General features: G+C 43.2%; 1 protein-coding gene and 1 pseudogene across 1 annotated transcript in view; one reads left to right on the forward strand and one right to left on the reverse strand.

Annotated features, from left to right (window-relative positions):
• Positions 1–6271: 6271 nt before the first annotated feature.
• LOC102838292 lies at positions 6272–8661 on the reverse strand (annotated as a pseudogene).
• Positions 8662–8784: 123 nt separating this feature from the next.
• Positions 8785–17425, forward strand: part of OIT3 (oncoprotein induced transcript 3) — a 33219-nt gene continuing 24578 nt past the window's right edge. The window contains exons 1-3 of the mRNA XM_006837469.1: positions 8785–8830; positions 12786–13175; positions 16600–16707. Coding sequence (XP_006837532.1) covers positions 8785–8830; positions 12786–13175; positions 16600–16707 — 544 coding nt within the window. The remainder of the gene's footprint in view (positions 8831–12785; positions 13176–16599; positions 16708–17425) is intronic.

Raw genomic sequence — 17425 nt, forward strand, 5'->3', positions numbered from 1 at the left:
CATCCAGGGACGCCCTGAGGTTGGCATCCCCAGCTCCCCTCCTACAGGACCAGTGCCCCTTCCATCAGAGAGCCAGGCTGTCCAGGGTGGTCTCCCAAGTTTCAGAGACTTGACCACCAATGGACCAAGATTAAATACTTGTTACTTTAAGTGTTTGTACAAAATCTATAGCAATTTCCAAACATGAAAACATTACATGCTGCCAAGATCAGTAAAGGGCTATATCGAGAGGTATATATGAAATGTCTAATTACATTGAGTGCAGCGGGAGGCAATGTAACAAGGCAATGTAACCCATTCCTATGGTTCTGCCTCCTACAGAAGCCTAGCCCAAAGCACCCTGAGATACACTCATGAGATGTGAGAAGGAAAGATTGAAGGTGTTACTACTCTACGTAGTTCTATGACATCTTGCTAAGCCTTGCAGGGGTTTTTTGTTTTGTTTTGTTTTTTAAGGAAAATTCAAACATGATTCCTTGTTGGACCGTATCCAGAGAAGCAGCAACACCAGAGATGGAGGCAAAGATGGGGACATGGAGAGAGGGAGCAGCTGAGGACTCTTGACTCATGGAAAGAAAGGGACTGAGTGTTGGCAGCCAGGAGGCAGGCTTGCAGAATGTGCCATTTGGTTGTTTAAATTATTATATATTCCTGAGATTTTGTGTACATTCACCCACCCCCAACAACAACAAAAAACCACAGAGGGAATGAAGGCAAATACTGTTGAATGACGATGCCCGGAGGAGATTGTAATCATTGCAATGAAACCATGGGGTAAAGCTGATGTTCTCCTATGTAAACTTACTCAGTTCACAATAAAAAAAATGTTTTTTAAAAAACATGATTCCTGCCTCTAACAATATAAAGGCTATTATAAAGCACGGTGGATTCTCACTAAAATAATATTAAATCCATTACTGAGTTTAGTTAATACAGCTTTGCTAAGGAATCAGACTTTTTAAAAAATTCGCTTTCTCAAATCCATTTCTGGAGTCCTGATATGGTGCTATGGGATAATACACTGGACTACAAAGTCAGTTTGAATCACAAGGTCACCAGCCACTCCTCCGAAACCCTATACGGGGTTGCCCTAATCCGTTTTTGTAGTCCTGGTGGGGTGCTATAGGTTAAACACTGGAATCCTAACTGCAAAGTTGGCGGTTCAAACCCACTAGCCACTCCTCCGAGACCCTATAAAGGGTTGCTATGAGTTGGAATGAACTTGATGGCATATCACAGCAACATTTTTATTTTAATAGTACTTTTTAGGACAGTTTTACAGAAAAAATCATACCAAAAGTAGAGTTCTTACATTCCCCTTCCCGCTACATATTATTCCTCATTAACATCTGGCATGCCTGTGATGTTACAATTAATGAACAAATACCGAGGGTTGGTTATTAACTTGAGGCCTGGTGGTGCAGTGATTAAGCACTGGGCTGCTAACTGAAAGGTCAGTGGTTCGAGCCCACCAACTGCTCCACTGGGGAATGGTGTGACAGTCTGCTTCCATGAAGATACCAGCCTTGGAACCCTGTGGGGCCATTCCACTCCTATAGGATAGCTATGAGTTCACATTGACGACAACGTGTTTGCTTTTTATTATTAACTGAAGTCTGTAGTTTACATTGTTGTTGTTAAATGTCGTCAAGTCAATTCCGACCCATAGCGGCCCTGTTCCGGGTTTCCAAGGAGCAGCTGGTGAGCTTGAACCACCGACCTTGCAGTTCAAACTTTGCAGTCTGACGCATTAGCTCACAGCGCCACCCCAGGACTCCGTAGTTTACATTAGGGTTCCCCTCTGTATTTCTCTGTCCTAAAGATGTTGACAAATGTCTCACAGAATCGTTTGCCCTAAAAATGCCCTGTGCTCCACTTACTCCTTCCCACTTCCTACGTAACAACTACTGATCTGCTGACTGCTCCCTCCAGAATGTCGTGTATTTGCAGTCATAGACTGTTAGACTGGAAAAAGCAAAGGTTTCTGAAAGTATCGTCCCTGGGCCAATAGCTTAGGATCTCCTGGGGACTATTGCAAATCCAAGTTCATCAGAAGTGGGGCCAGCAATCTGTTTTCACAAGTTCTCCTGGTGATTCTGACTCGATCCAATGAGCCAGTCAAAATATTGCTTTCAAGAGAAGTGAAGCACAGCTTACCTGTGAATTCCGTGATCAAAGAATCCTGCAAAGGGCCTGGAGGGTTGGTAATATGAATGAGTATGGTGAAGATGGCAAATCAAAGGAAAACTGTAATCAGAAATCATGTCTCATTCTACCAATGCACCTTGCTTGTCAGGTGTAATGGTTGCTGTTATTAAGGGCCATCAATTTGGTTCTAACTCGTAACGACCCTGTATAGGGCTTCCAAGGAGCAACTAACTGGTGAGTATGAACTGCCGACCTTGCAGTTCAAACTGACCTTACAGTCCAACGTGGTAACCTACAGTGCCACACCAGGACTCTAGGTGTAATGGTATGCACATGAAATAAAAACCATTTGTCCAGTAATTCCAACTCCTAGCAGCCCCATTTTCCCTGGATGATCTCATCCAAGTTGTGTTGACAGCTCTCAAAACGTTATTCCAGCTCAGACCTCCTGAGCAGCAGGCTAGTTTATCCATCTATTTCCAGCATTGCGCCCTATCCACTAAATTCCTCCACGCCCACCACATACTCGTACATTTAAATTCTAGTAGCACATACTTTTAAAAGTTAGGAAATTTGGACAAGACTTTCCATGAACTACAGGAGAGGGAGGGTGCCAAAGACCCCACAAAGAAGTCAAATCAGAATGTGAGGCATTCGGTTAGACTGGACTATTTCAACAGATGGCATGTGGGCGGGGGTGGGGGGGTGAGGGGAGGAAGTGCCACATTGATCCAAAGAAATTTAAGAGGCGCAAACAAATTCAAAGTCTGGATCTTGTTTGAATCCTGACATTGAAAAAAAAAAAAACTCTTGGGGAAATTTAAATATGGCCAATTGGCCAATTAAATGATGGTGGTGGTAGTGATGTGCCGCAGAGCTGGTTCCAACTCATAGTATAGGGTTTCCGAGGCTGTAAATGACACTTTAAGGAATTATTTTTTTCATAGTTGTCATGACGTTGTGCTGATGTATAAAAGAAACACCATGTGTCAGAAATGCTTGCTAGCGAAAAAATGAGTGACAAATTGTCACTAATTGCTGAAGCAAGCCTTCTCATTCTCTCTACTTTTGTATATATTCGATATTTTTCATCATAAAAAGTTAAAAATGACAGGGTAAAAAGAAAAACACCAAGATAAGGGGGAAAAAAATCCTACCAACCTGGGAATGCTTGTTTACAGACCCAAAAGGCTATCTGGTAGAAGTCCTTGACTCTCAGCAATCAACCCTGACAGCATCAAACCTGGGTTTATCTCCCCCACACACGCCCTCCGCTGCCCTGCACACACAAGAAGCTCTCAAATGGTTTCTCAGAAACAGGAAATGGCGGGGGGTTATTTTTTTCTATTCAGAATCCTGGCGCTTAGCAGCACAGCCCCTGAAGTGAGGCAGCTGACCAATCCCAGAGCCTCCATTAGTGCAATCAAAACTGCAACTTACTAAGCCAGTGATCAACGGCAACGGCATCAACTGTGTGCCACTCCATTAATGCTAACAGAGCTAAAGACCAGGTTAGATCAACGGGAGCCCCTTGCTTGCAGTGACCATGTTTTGTTTTGTTTTTTAACTTTTTATTGTGAACTGAGTGATAGTTTACATGGGAGCACATCAACTTTACATTCATCCTATCATATTTCATTGCATTGCAATGATTACAATCCCCTCCATGCATCATCAAACAACCAAAGGGTATACCCCACAATCCTGCCCCCTGGCCATCAGCACACAGCCCCTCTCCCTCCCTGAGTCCAGAGTCCCCAGCCGCTCCATCTCCCCATGTCATCGTCTCTGCGTCTCTGCCTCCATCTCTGGCATCACCCTTCTCTGGATAGGGTCCCACACTCTGCTCTTGTCCCTTGATGGTCCCAGGGACCTCCACTCCTGAACTGCAAAATCAACTATTCCCCTCCTTTTGTTACAAAATGTCTACCTTTACATTTACATTTCCAACCGTCACAGTCAGTCCTGATAGCAATTATTCACTATTGAACTACAAGAGTCTTATCCCCATCTTCTTTCATTGGCCTAGTCCAGACAGGTTGGAAATCACTCAGCGGAGATTCCACATTCCCCCACACCCTCTGGAACTAGGCTCCCTCATGAAAGCTTGTAAGTGAATCACTTCTTGCCTTTGTAGCACCCCCTCCCTCAATTTTGGGGAGCGAATATCTACGTTGCCCATCCCTGTCAACCCTGTGTACCAAAGGGGTGAGAGTGATCCTCACTGTAAAGATTTGTTCCCTCTTTTGAGCTACTACATCCATAAGTATAGGTCAAGTTCATCAAATTGTATCAGATTACTCTTTTTTCCTCTTCTGTCTTCCTCTAGTCAAGTTCTGATCAGCCCTTGAAGCCAGGTCAAATGGGTACTATCTGCAAGTATGAGTGTTCTTGTGCATCTCCCCTCACTTCATATCAGCTGAATGCTTCACTCTCCTCTCTAGTCCTCTGTGGCCATGTCCCCATCTCTGGGCCCAGGAGTCCCCAGATCTCGCCATACTGCTGGCCAACCAGGTCTCAACCCAGGTTGACAGGAGTCTATTGAACGTGGTCAGACTTAGTTACAACTTCATTGCTGTTTTCCCCCCACTTCCCATTATCACTAAGGAGCTCTGGTAGCATAGTGGTTACAAATCGGGCTGTGAACCTTAGGGTCAGAAGTTCGAAACTACCAGCTGTTCCACAGGAGAAAGATGAGGCTTTCTGGTCCCATAAAGATTTACAGTCTCTGAAAGCCTGTTCGGGGTAGCTATGGGTCAGAATCGACTCGACAGCACTTAATCTAATCTCCCCTTATCGGTAGACCAATGTGGCAGTGACTATGTTTTATGCATTGTCAAAAACTCAAGAGTGGTGTGGCACCTGGCTCCAAAAACACTTGTTGTGTTGTTGTTACATGCCGTGGAGTCGGTTCCAATCCATAGCGACCCTGTACAGGGTTTCCAAGGCTGTAAATCTTTACAGGAGCAGAAAGATCATCTTTCTCCTGCGGAACAGCTGGTAGTTTCGAACTGCTGACCTTAAGGTTCACAGCCCGATTTATAACCACTACACTACCAGAGCTCCTTTCCAAAAGCACTAATACTGGTTTAATTGAACTGAACCACTTAGCTGGGGTGGGGGGGAACAAGAATCATTTGCATCGTTGACACTGAAGACATGTTTAGGAAGCACTTCCCAAAGACAGTATCCCTTTTCCAGTCACTAGATTTTTGATGAGGAGAAGTAGGATGTAATAAAAAGAACAGGAATAATAGAAGTGGAACATCAGGTCAAGGGAAGATTCTGGAAGGATAATTCAAGTTTCACTGATATCTTGGTCAGTATAGTATTGAGGGTTGGGGCGCCTTCCCTACTTTTCCTTTCATCCTTCTTCACATTATTTTTTCCCCTCATGCAACCCCAAAGGGGCAAGAAGAGACTTTAATTAAGGGGGGAGGATCCACCAGATAAGAAAAAGTACAGCTCCCCCTGCCCACCAGGGAGCTGTGGAGAATTCACCTCCCCACCTCCAATACAGGCACTAACTACACTGACAGACGAGGGGAGACAGTGGCCCCAGCTCCTACATAGCCACCTAGTCAGCCCTTGACCCCAAACAGTGCTAGAAGCTACCAGAGGGTCCTCACAGCTTCTACTTGGCCCAACAAGGCTTGGGAATTAACAGGGCAGGGGAGAGAAACTGGAGTTTGCACCCACTCTCCCCACCTGGGGCCACATAGGAAGGAAAAGACCACAGCCAATAATAATGTATAATCACTGGGACCATTCAGTCACTCAAAGTTGTTTGTTTCCAAAAAAAACAAAAACAAAAGCAAAAAATCCCACAAAAGGTTAGTTTCCTACATGGACAGAGTTTAAAGTTTCAAGATGTTTTAAAAGAAACCTGTCCAGCCCAGGGGAGAGAACATCAAAAGCCAGCCTGGGCAGGCAATTATGGCCCTGGGGCAGGTCGGCTGCTGCTTTCTTGCCCAGCTAGCAAGCACACCACACCCCTCCCTCATGCCCACCCTGACCCAGCTCCCCACTCCAGTTGCTGGCTGCTGCCACCCCTGCCGCCACTCTGGGAAATAGCTCCAGGACGCCTTTGCAGAGAAACGGGGAAGGCCATGTGATCCATGGTTTAAAAATTCTTGAGGAACTCCACAGCCACCATAGGCGCTCAGGCGTTGATGGACAGCTTCAGCTCACTGATCTCCTTGACGATCTCCTCCATGAAGTGGATCATGAAGTCCACCAACTAGTGTTTGTACATCTGCTCTGTATGGAAGTCGGTGATCAGAATGCTAATGTCGTACCCCTCCACTGGTTTCCTTCCAAGAATAAAGAAGTTCTCTGCTCTCATCATCATGAAGCACGTGAATTTGTGTCATAAAATCTTCTCAATCTCATCAGCCTGTTTCACAGCGATGCTGACTCGGACAGAGTTGATGGAGCCCTCAATCAGAACCTTTTCCTTCTCATTCCTGCTGATGGTCGCAGGTTGTAATAGGAGCTCTTTGCTATTCCTGACTTCCACCTCTAGCTTGTTGTATCGCTCCACCACCTGGGAAGAGAAGTTCTCCAGACAGAAGGCAGCCTGCAGCGTGGCCCGCTTCACTCAGGTAGGGGCGGAGAGTGACAGGAGAGTGGCCGTCAGTGGACGCGCTGGCTGGGCCGGAAAGAGGAAGTGTTCACATTATTTTTTGCACTGACCAATTGCTGTCAAGTCGATTCCAACTCATGTCAATCCTATGTGTGTCAGAGGAGAACTATGCTCTATAGGGTTTTCAGTGACTGATTTTTCTGCTGTCGATCACCAGGCATTTCCTCTGAGGTACCTCTGGGTATATTTCAACCTTTCAGCTAGCAGCATGGAGCGTCAACCATCTGCACCACCCAGGGATGTCTTCAGTCTTATCTGCTGCCATCAGTCATTCCAGCTCAGTGACTGCAGCACAGACTAGAACTGCCCCATGTGGTTTCCAAGGCTGTAAATCCTTACAGAAGCAGACTGTGTTACAGCTTTCTCCCAAGAAGCAGCTGATGGTTTCAAACCATCAACGTTCACTGCACAACCAGGGCTACTTGTAGTATGAAGGCTTGTTAAGTCTCCGGGGTCCTCAACATCTTATAACATCAGGTCATCACAAATTTCAAACCTGTCATCGCTAAGGCTGTATCTGATGACACATGTTTTCCTCTTGTCTAAAAGTGACACTCCAGTAAACTTCCCCATAGACTTTTAATGAGTAGTTTCAAAGTTTAAGCGGTTACCCCTATCTTCTGTGCTTCTGGTGTAGCACTGTAGAATAAGCACTGGCCTGCTGACCACAAGATCAGCAGTTCAAGTCCATCAGCCACTCCTCAGAAACCCTATACAGAGTCGCTATGAGTGACAATCTGCTCAATGGCACTAATAACAACAACAACACCCCTATCTTCTGGGGTCCTGGTGTGGGGTAAGCGCTGGACTACTAGCTACCAGGTCAATGATTCAAGCCCACCAGCCACTCCTCAGAACCCCTGTGTTATTGTTGTTAAGTGCCATGGAGTTGGTTTTGACTCATAACAACCTTGTGTAGGGTTTCCAAGAAGTGGTTGGTGGGCTCGAGCTGCCAATCTTGTGGTTAGTAGTTCAGTGCTTATCCTACAGAGAGTGGCTGTGAGCCGACATCAACTCCACGGCACTTAACAACAACTCCTTTCTTCTGTGGGGCAGTTGTACACTGTGAGTCAGAATGACTTGGTGACAATGGGTTTGCTAAGGCGCCCTGATAATGCGACAGTTTTATAGAGTTCAGCTGCTTACCCAAGGTTGGTGGTTCAAACCCACCAGCCACTCAGCCAGAGAGATGTGGCAGTTTACATCCATAAAGATTAACTTTTTGCTGTCAAGTTTGACTCGGAGTGGCCCTAAAGGACAGAGTTGAATTGTCCCTTAGGTGTTGAAAGGCTGTAACCATGACAGAAGTAGACAACACACAACAACAACACCCCTATCTTAGTGTGATGATTCATGAAATAAATAGCAATGAACCATTTTAAAGTTTAGGAAAGAAACACATTATGAAAACCCAAGATATTAATGCTTGAATTGGTGCAGACAAAGATTTAAGTCTTGCTTCTTTAGAAAGTCTTGAGACCAAAGACCATAATAAAACAGACTTGAGTTTGTTCAGAAGAATATTGTTCCTGTTCCAGCCCTGTCCTTACTACTTTTTGTGTTATTATAAACTCCTTGGCCTTCTGACCAAGTTGTTTCCAGCATTTGGCTTGATGCCATGCCATACCATGAAGTCAGCTCCTACAAGAAATCACAAAGCAGGATTTTGACATGAAGGAATGTCCCTCATTTAGAATTCCCTTCAGGATAAGATACTGGAGGTATCACTGCAGGGAATTCTTGAGAGAAAACAATAGGAGGATGACCTGTTGACAGGATCAAGCAGTGTGTCTATCTGGGGTCAAGGGCAGAGCAATGGAAATCTTATCCCAGTCATCCCCTTCCTCTGACACAACCCTACCTGTCATGATAAAGCCTATCTTCATCAGAGCTTGGAGACCTTTTTAAAAAGTGCTTGAAAAAGAAGGGGACGACGGAAAACTGGGACTCACAGGATTTTCCAGGCTGTTACTGCTGGCTGATCCAGAAGGATGGTACCATTTCTGTTTCTCAGCTGCCTTTCTATCATCATCACACCAACGTTAACAATGGGTGAGTCTTGAGCAAAGTGTTCAGCACAATGCACTTTTTGTTGTTGGAATTTGCTTTGGTGCCAGAAGTCAGTCCCTTAGATACTGGTTGTAGAGTAGTGTCAAAGAATTCACTGATAACTTATTTTCAGAGAACTGTTTTCCGAGAATTTTCTGTTACAAGTTCCATTTGACCTCTCATCTGGGTATTGAAAATTTCTATCTATGTGCCATATCCAATAACTTACTATATCTTGGAGTACATATAAAAGAAATTTTAACCCTTTTATATCCTAGGAACTTTTCCAGTTCCAACTTCAAGAGCAAATATGTATATTTTGTTGTTGTTTTTAAATGACATCGAGTCAGTTCAGACCCGTAGCCACCCTGTATAGGGTTTCCAAGGAGCAGCTGGTGAGCTTGAACCTCTGACCTTGCGGTTCAAACTGACTTTGCAGCCCAGTGCATTAACCCACAGTATCACATCAAGACTCCAAATATATATAAAATGTATATGTATGTTATTAAACGCCGTTGAGTTAGTTCCAACTCATAGTGACCCTGTATATGTTTTCTGAGGAGCAGCTGTTGAGTTTGAGCCACCAACCTTGTGGTTCAAATTGATCTTACAGTCCAGTGCTTGTCCTACAGTGCCACACAGGACTCCTACATACAGAGTGACTATAAATCTGAACCAATTTGACAGCACTTAACAACACAAATATAGATATTGATTTTTAGAATACAGTACAGTGTTTCTTCTTGAATGAATCAGGGGACTCTGTTCTCATAAAAGGCACAGATCTGGACAAACCAAATCTCTCCATCTTGACATCTGTAAATAAGACCTTTTAAATAAATAGAATGAATCTTAAATAGTCCCAGTCCTCAGGCTAGATGCAAAACTGGCCAACAAGGAAAGAAGAAATGTTTACATTCCAGTTATTAAAAATTTCTCTTTCTCTCTGTTCAGTAAAATTTAAGTTCTAATTGGAAAGAGTGTAAGAGGAAGAGAACCTTCCCTAGACATTTGTAGCAGCTCAATATTCAATTGGCCCTGATTTGATTCCTCACATTAAAAATAAAAATAAACTTGATAGCCTAGAAAGACATAGAAACTAAAATGTACTGTAGAGCCGTGAATGGGCTCCTGTAACAAAGACATAAGGTAAAAACAAAGGAAATCTGAATCAAGTCTCGGCCTTAAAGAATGATCATGTTCATTAACAGCAAACATGATGTGAATAATAATAGAGGACACTGAAAGCTGGGTATATGGGAACCCCGTACTATCGTCTCTATTTTCTAAAACACTATTTTCTCTGTAAATCTAAAGTGGCTGTGTTTTTTTTAAGTAGACTTACAGATAACTTTGCTTAGACCCCAAACCAAACCCATTATGCGAAGCTTAAACCTATTTGAATTCATTCCCGCTGTAGAACTGAGCAGAGCTGCCCTCTTGGGTTTTCAGGGCTGTTCATCTTTACTGAAGCAGACTGCTATATCTCCCTCCCCCACCCCAACAGCTGATGGGCTCAAACCCCTGACCTTTCAGTTAGCAGTTAAGTGCTTTAACCATGGATCCCCCAAGGCTCCTTTAACTTTTACTACTCTCCCAATATCTGCTGCTGATTATTTTAGAAATCATGCCCTATCTCCCCTACAATAGGAGAGGAAGTGAACTTTTACAACTAGTGCAAGAAATGACAGTCAAATTTAAGGGAAAACTTATAAATCAAGAAATAGTTATTGAGGGGAGCCATTAAAAATTGAATATCTATTTTTTGTAAATTTAGAGCCAGGGAGATGAACCAAATATTTCTATGAATTCATAATCACCTGTGAAATTGACCTGCAATCTTGCTACAGCTGCAAAGAACCAGGGAGGAAATTTCTCCTTCTGACAGGGGAGAGTTTAGTCGGAGGGCATTTCTTCCACTCCAGGACTATCAAATGATGGTCTAGGGCTCAGCTGGGCCCTCAAAAGCATTCTATAGAAGTGGGTTGCCCTGGCCAACAGCAACCCTGCAACTGTATTATTGATATGAATGCAATACTTTACTTACATCTCGTCCCTAACTTGTATTCTTGTTGGGACCATTAACACTAAGCCATACCTTGCCTACATGTGACTGTAGTGTAGGCAGTATGCATGAATTTGAAGTGTACACTGAGGAAATCTAGAACATTTTCTCAACAACTCAGGTATTATGATCGTGGTCTCTCCACATCCGTTGTGTACTATTTGCTAGTATTAAATTCCAGATCTACAAAATGTATCCTCCCTAAAGGGGATCCTCTGCCTACCCCCCAAATAACTACTAAACCCATTGCCACCCCGTTGATTCCTACTCCTAGCAACCCAAGGACAGAGTAGAACTGCCCCATAGGGCAGGAATCTTTATGGAAGCCCACTACTATATCTTTCTCCCGCACGGCAGCTGGTGGGTTCAAACAGCCGACCTCTGGATTAAAAGTCGATCTGAAACCAAACCCTTTCCCATCGAACTGATTCCAGCTCATAGCCTGTGCTGTGTTAAATCACATGTATTCAGATAGCATTCCTTTCTGAGATTTCTTGGTTTCCTGTTCTTCATAAGAACAATTTACCTAAATTAATTCAATGTTTGCCTGAAGTTGAAGATAGCAGTGTGGATATTGAGGATATTTGTATCTTTAGTCATTAAAATGTTTTTGATGAAATATTTGTCCGTGTCGTTTCACTAAAAATTAAGCTAAAATAAATTTGCAGTATTTTGGCTATGATAGTGATGCTGTGATTAATTATGCATCTATTTAATGTCATGCTATTCCTGGTATGGCATTGTGGGCTAATGCATCAGACTGCAAAGTCGTTTGAACTACAAGATCAGTGGTTCAAGCTCACCAGCTGCTGTTTGGAAACCCTATACAGAGTTGCTATGGGTCTGAATCAATTCGACGGCACTTAATAACAACAATTGTCAATAAGCTGGTGGAATATATACCAAATTCATTTTGAGAGTATCTTTGTAACTGCTTGCCACACTACTGTGCATTTCAAAGCAGCTGATGTGTCGCCCCTGAGGCCTTTTCCCTTTCAGTAGAATGAGCTTTGCACATTCATTATCAAAGCAAGCTTCCTTACTAAGAAAAAAATCTGTCTGCAACCTTCCTTACAAACGGCCATCCAAGTGCACTTTTGAATACTTCCAAAGATGGGGAGATTCCCACTCAGTAAGACAGAGTCTCCCTTTAATAAACGGCTGAACAGTAATATACTTTCTCATAACAATTTGTTCTCATCCTTATAACAGCAACCACAACAAAACCTTACAAACCACTGACAACAAGGCAGTCCGACTCAAAGTGACCTCATAGGAGAGGAGAAGGGCCCCATAGGGCTTCCAAGACTGTGAGCCTTTAGGTGGATTCCAAACCATGAACCTTTTACATAGAAGTCAAGCACTTTAAGCCCTGTGCCATCAGAGTTCATGACATCCTTGTAACAGAACCCCTTACCCTCCTGTCCTAGATTGCCGAAGACTGATAAGTATATCTTTGGCCTTCTTTTCTCTAGACTCTAGTTCACAAATTCTTCTCAGTAAATCATTTTAGGTCCCCTTCTAGTCCAGTTGGTTTCCTCTAGACACCAAGTTTGTACGTTATTTTCATATAATATAGCCTCTACATATGAACACAATACTCTAAATGTGTGCGGAATACAGAGTTCTATGAGCCTACAATCTTACCGTCTCTTGTTCTGTGAATAAAAATGTTAGACTGTTGCTAACACTAACTCTTCAATAGCTTCTAAATAATTTGGTAAAGGGAATTTATGAAAGTTGTTTAAGTGAACTTGAAGAATCTTGAGCTGCTATTTTGGAGATTTTTTGATGATGTCTTTCGTGAAAGGCCCAGGAGGTGGTTGGATGGAGGGTGTGGTCATTGTAATTAATCTGAAACATCACAAGGTACGTCCTGGGTGTCCTTTTCAACCCTAGATCCTTGTTCTGCTTACATCAGTCTGAATGAAGAGTGGAGGAACACTGATCATCAATTGGATAAGTCTCAAGATTCCCCTCTCTGTGACCACCACGTGGATGGGGAGTGGTACCGCTTCACGGGCATGGCAGGAGAGGCCATGCCCACCTTCTGCATACCAGAAAACCACTGTGGAACCCACGCACCCATCTGGCTTAATGGTAGCCACCCATTAGAAGGTGATGCCATTGTGCAACGGCAGGCCTGTGCGAGCTTCAATGGGAACTGCTGCCTCTGGAACACTACGGTGGACATCAAGACTTGTCCCGGAGGCTACTATGTGTATCGTCTGACAAAGCCCAGTGTCTGCTTTCATGTCTACTGTGGTCGTGAGTATCTGCCCCGTGCGCGCTCTTCTCTCACTACAGTCTGCCATATGAAATTCAGTTACTGGGGACTGCAGTATCTCAGATCTAAACAACAGTGATTTTGAGCACTGCTAACCTCAGTGTGTCATTTCTGAAATCTGTTCTGGGATTTCTGAAATTTTTTCTGAAATAGAATGAGAAAGGAGCTATGACGTTGACCAGTCCTTATTTTTTATTTTGTTTTCATTCCATTCAATCAAACATTACAAAATGAAATGTCAGTTTCAGTTATGTAAAGAGTGGATTCCCAACTTTTTGAGTGTGTTCTTGTTGCTAAGTGCCATCGAGTTGGTTCCAACTTAATAACAACCTTGTGTAGAGTTTCTGAGGGGCCTCTGGTGTTAGTAGTCCAGTGTTTATCCGATAATAGCACACTAGGATTCCATTTGAGTATAGAGGATTCCTTTTTAACATATAACAAAATCAAAAACCAAATTTACTGAGGTAGGTCAATTCTAACTCATGGTTACCCATAAGTGAAACTGCCCCCAGAGGGTGTCTCGGCTATAACCTTTACAAAAAGCACATCATCAGGCCTTTATTCTGTGGTGTCACCGGATGGGTTCAAACCACCAACCTGTATATTAGCAGCCAAGCCCAGACCATTTGTCCACCCAGGAAATATACATACATATTTGTTGTTCTTGTTAGGTGTCAGTTCTGACTCACAGCAACCCTGTGTAGGGCTTCCGAGAAGCAGCTGGTAGATTTGAAGCATAGACTTTGCAGTTAGCTTATCCTACAGAGCCACACCAGGATCCCATATGTATACATATGCACACACACAGAGGTTAAGTCAAAAAGTCTTGCTGCAAAATCACAGACACGTTTAACAAAAATGTCAAAAGGTAAAACCATTGTTTCCAACATATCCTCCATCTAGGTCTATAGACTTCTAAAGGCAGGGCTGCCATCTCTCTAACCCTTCCCTGATGTCCTGGTGTGGCACTGTGGGTTAATGCGCTGGACTGCAAGGTCAGTTTGAACTGCAAGGTCTATGGTTCAAGCTCAACAACTGGTCCTTGAAGACCCTATATAGGGTCACTGTGAGTTGGAACTGACTCGATAGCACTTAACAACAACAACAAAGATTTCTGCTCTCTTCAATTTACATCATGTCAAAACAACAGTTTGGGCAGCCTCAAAGGACTCAAATCATGTTCCTTTTAAAGCTCCTTCGAGTTTGGGGAACAAACGAAGTCTGAAGGGACCAGGTCAGGGCTGTAGGGTGGATGGGGCAAGGCTTCCCAACAAGATTCTCCTCGGACAGTCCTTGCTACCATCCAGGAATGAGCAGGTGCAATGTCAGGATGGAAAAGCAAAACATTCTCAGCACACCTTTCCAGACATTTTCCTCACCAATGCAATTCTCAATATTCTTAAAACATCATCAAAATAGGTCCCTGTGATCAGCCTTTGAGAAAATCTCTCAACATTTCCCCTTGGGAATCCTAAAAACAGTTGTCATAACCTTCTGAGCTGACCTCTGTGCCTTGAATTTGCCTGACTTGGCCCAGCAAATCCCCTCAGAAGCTACTGCTTTGATTGGACCTGATTTTTAAAGGCACCCTAAGGAGTCCTGGTATAGCACTGAAGGGTACACGCAGGACAGCAAGGTCAGTTTGAACCACAAAGCAGGTGGTTCAAACTCACCAGCGCCTCCTTGGAAACCCTATACTGGGCCACTATGAGTTAAAACGAACTCGATGGCACATAGCAACAACAATGAGACTAAGATGAGGATGCTGCTGAGAGAACTTGGCTGCAGCCATCCACTGATTGCAGAGACAGGTTTAAGCAGGTTTTATTTGGAATAAACCCATGCATGTATGAACTAAAACTCTAGTAATAATACTTTTTGACTTACCATCAAATATGAGGGACTTCAAAAAGTTCAAAAATGGAAAATATGGAATTAAAAGGTAATAGAAATTTTCCTTTAATTTTTGAAGCATATATATATATATATATATACTTATGAACTCTTGGTGTGGCGCTGTAGGATCAGCACTGGACTGCAAACCACAAAGTCGATGGTTCAAACCTACCAGCTGCTGTTTCTCAGAAACCCTACACAGAGTTGGTATGAGTTGGAACTGACTCGAAGAGCTTGTTGTTGTTAAGTGACTTTGAGTCAGTTCTGACTCATAGCGACCCTCTACAAGATTTCCAAAGCTTTTTACATCCATGTGTGGGAGCAGAAAGTCTCATCTTTCTTCCAAGAAGTAGCTGGTGGGCTCAAACCACATATATTGTGATTCGAAGTCTAGCGTTTATCAGGTGGAGCCACTGCACTCGTATATATGTGTGTGTGTGTGTGTGTGTCTACATGGTGGTTGGTGGTGGTGGTTATGTGCTGTGGAGTCAGTTATGACTCACAGCAACCCTGTACAGGGTTTCTGAGGCTGTAAATCTTCATGGGAGCTGAAAGCCTCATCTTTCTCTCTCAGAACAGCTGGCAGTTTTGAACTGCTGACCTTGAAGATTAGCAGCCTGATTCATAACCACTATGCTACCAGAGCTCCTTATATGTCTACATGCACACACACACACATGGGAGTCCTGGTATGGCACTGTGGTTAATGCACTGGACTGCAAAGTCAGTTTGAATCACAAGTCAGCAGTTCAAGCTCACCAGGTGATTCTTGGAAACCCTATACAGGGTCGCTATGGGGCAGAACCAACTTGACAGCACTTAACAACAACAACAACACACACATATATATACACATATGTGTTTGTACGTATATATGTGTTTGTTTATATATGTATATATATAAAATATATGTATGTATATTTATTTTTATATCAGACATCATGTGGTATCCATATGGTATCATGTACATACATGAGTAATAAGCTACTTGAGTTCTGGACTACTTTTAAACAATTTTCTTTATTATTAGTCCTAGCAAAAGCTGCATACACATAGAGATAAGAGTACCTAGAAGACAAACACTGTTGTGTGTGTCAAGGCAGCTCTGACTCCCAGTACTCCATGTGACAAAGAAGAACGGACCCATAGGGTTTTCTGGCTGTAATCTTTACCATAGCAGATTGCCCAGTCTTTTCTCTACAGCGGCTGGTGGGTTTGAACAGTCAACCTTTTAGTGAGCAGCCAAGAGTTTAACCACTATGTCAGTGGAAATTTTTTTGAAAAAGATCCCTAATATATACCTTATGTTTGGTGAGGTTTTAGACTGGTAGTAAGTCTTGGGCCATCTTATGGCCTCTGGGTCTGAAGTTGGGAATCCTTTTCCTGAGCAGTTCATCGAATTATGTAAACCATAGCCAAACAGAAATTCCCTGGGTGTTGACAAGGAACATAGACCATGAGTGAACTCATGGACCTCGCCCCTAACCAGCAGTCTTTGTCTTCCCATAGATTTTTACGAAATCTGTGATGAGGTCTGTCATGGAAGCTGCGAGGAAACCAGTGAGTGTGTATGCCCTCCAGGAACCACGCTAGGCCCTGACAAGCAGACATGTCTTGGTAAGAAAAAAATCATGAAGTATAAACAGACTATAGAGATCAAATCCAATAGGAAAAAATGGTGGCGCTTAGAGTTGGTAACTTTGAACACTTGGGATGGCATGTGATCCATGTCTAAACCTCAAGTCAAATTTATATAGTGATTAAGGATAGTCTATAACTATATGGAGTCCTGGTGTGGAGCTGTGGACTAATGCGTCAGACTGCAAAGTCATTTGAACTGCAAGGTCGGTGGTTCAAGCTCACCAGCTTCTCCTTGAAAACCCTACACAGGGTCGCTATGGGTCTGAATCAACTCGATGGCACTTAACAACAACAAATAACTATACTAACATTACAAAGAATGAGTTTTCCAGAACACTTGATTGTGCTCATAAGGAACTTGTATGTAGACCCAGAGGCAGTTGTTTGAAAAGAACAAAGAGATAGATTGTTTAAAATCAGGAAAGGTGTGTACCAGGGCTATATTCCTTCAGCATATTATTCAATCTGTACTCTGGCAGCATAGTGGTTACAAATCGGGCTGCTAACCTCAAGGTCAGCAAGTCGAAACTATTAGTGGTTCCACGGGAGAAAGATGAGGCTTTCTGCTCCCATAAAGATTTACAACCTCGGAAAGCCTATACAGGGTCACTATGAGTTGGAAACAACTCCATGGCACATAACAACAACATGCTGAGCAAATAATCTGAGAAACTGGATTATATGAAGAAGAGCA

The sequence above is a fragment of the Chrysochloris asiatica genome, unplaced genomic scaffold (assembly GCF_000296735.1).
Source record: "Chrysochloris asiatica unplaced genomic scaffold, ChrAsi1.0 scaffold00020, whole genome shotgun sequence".
NCBI lineage: Eukaryota > Metazoa > Chordata > Mammalia > Afrosoricida > Chrysochloridae > Chrysochloris > Chrysochloris asiatica.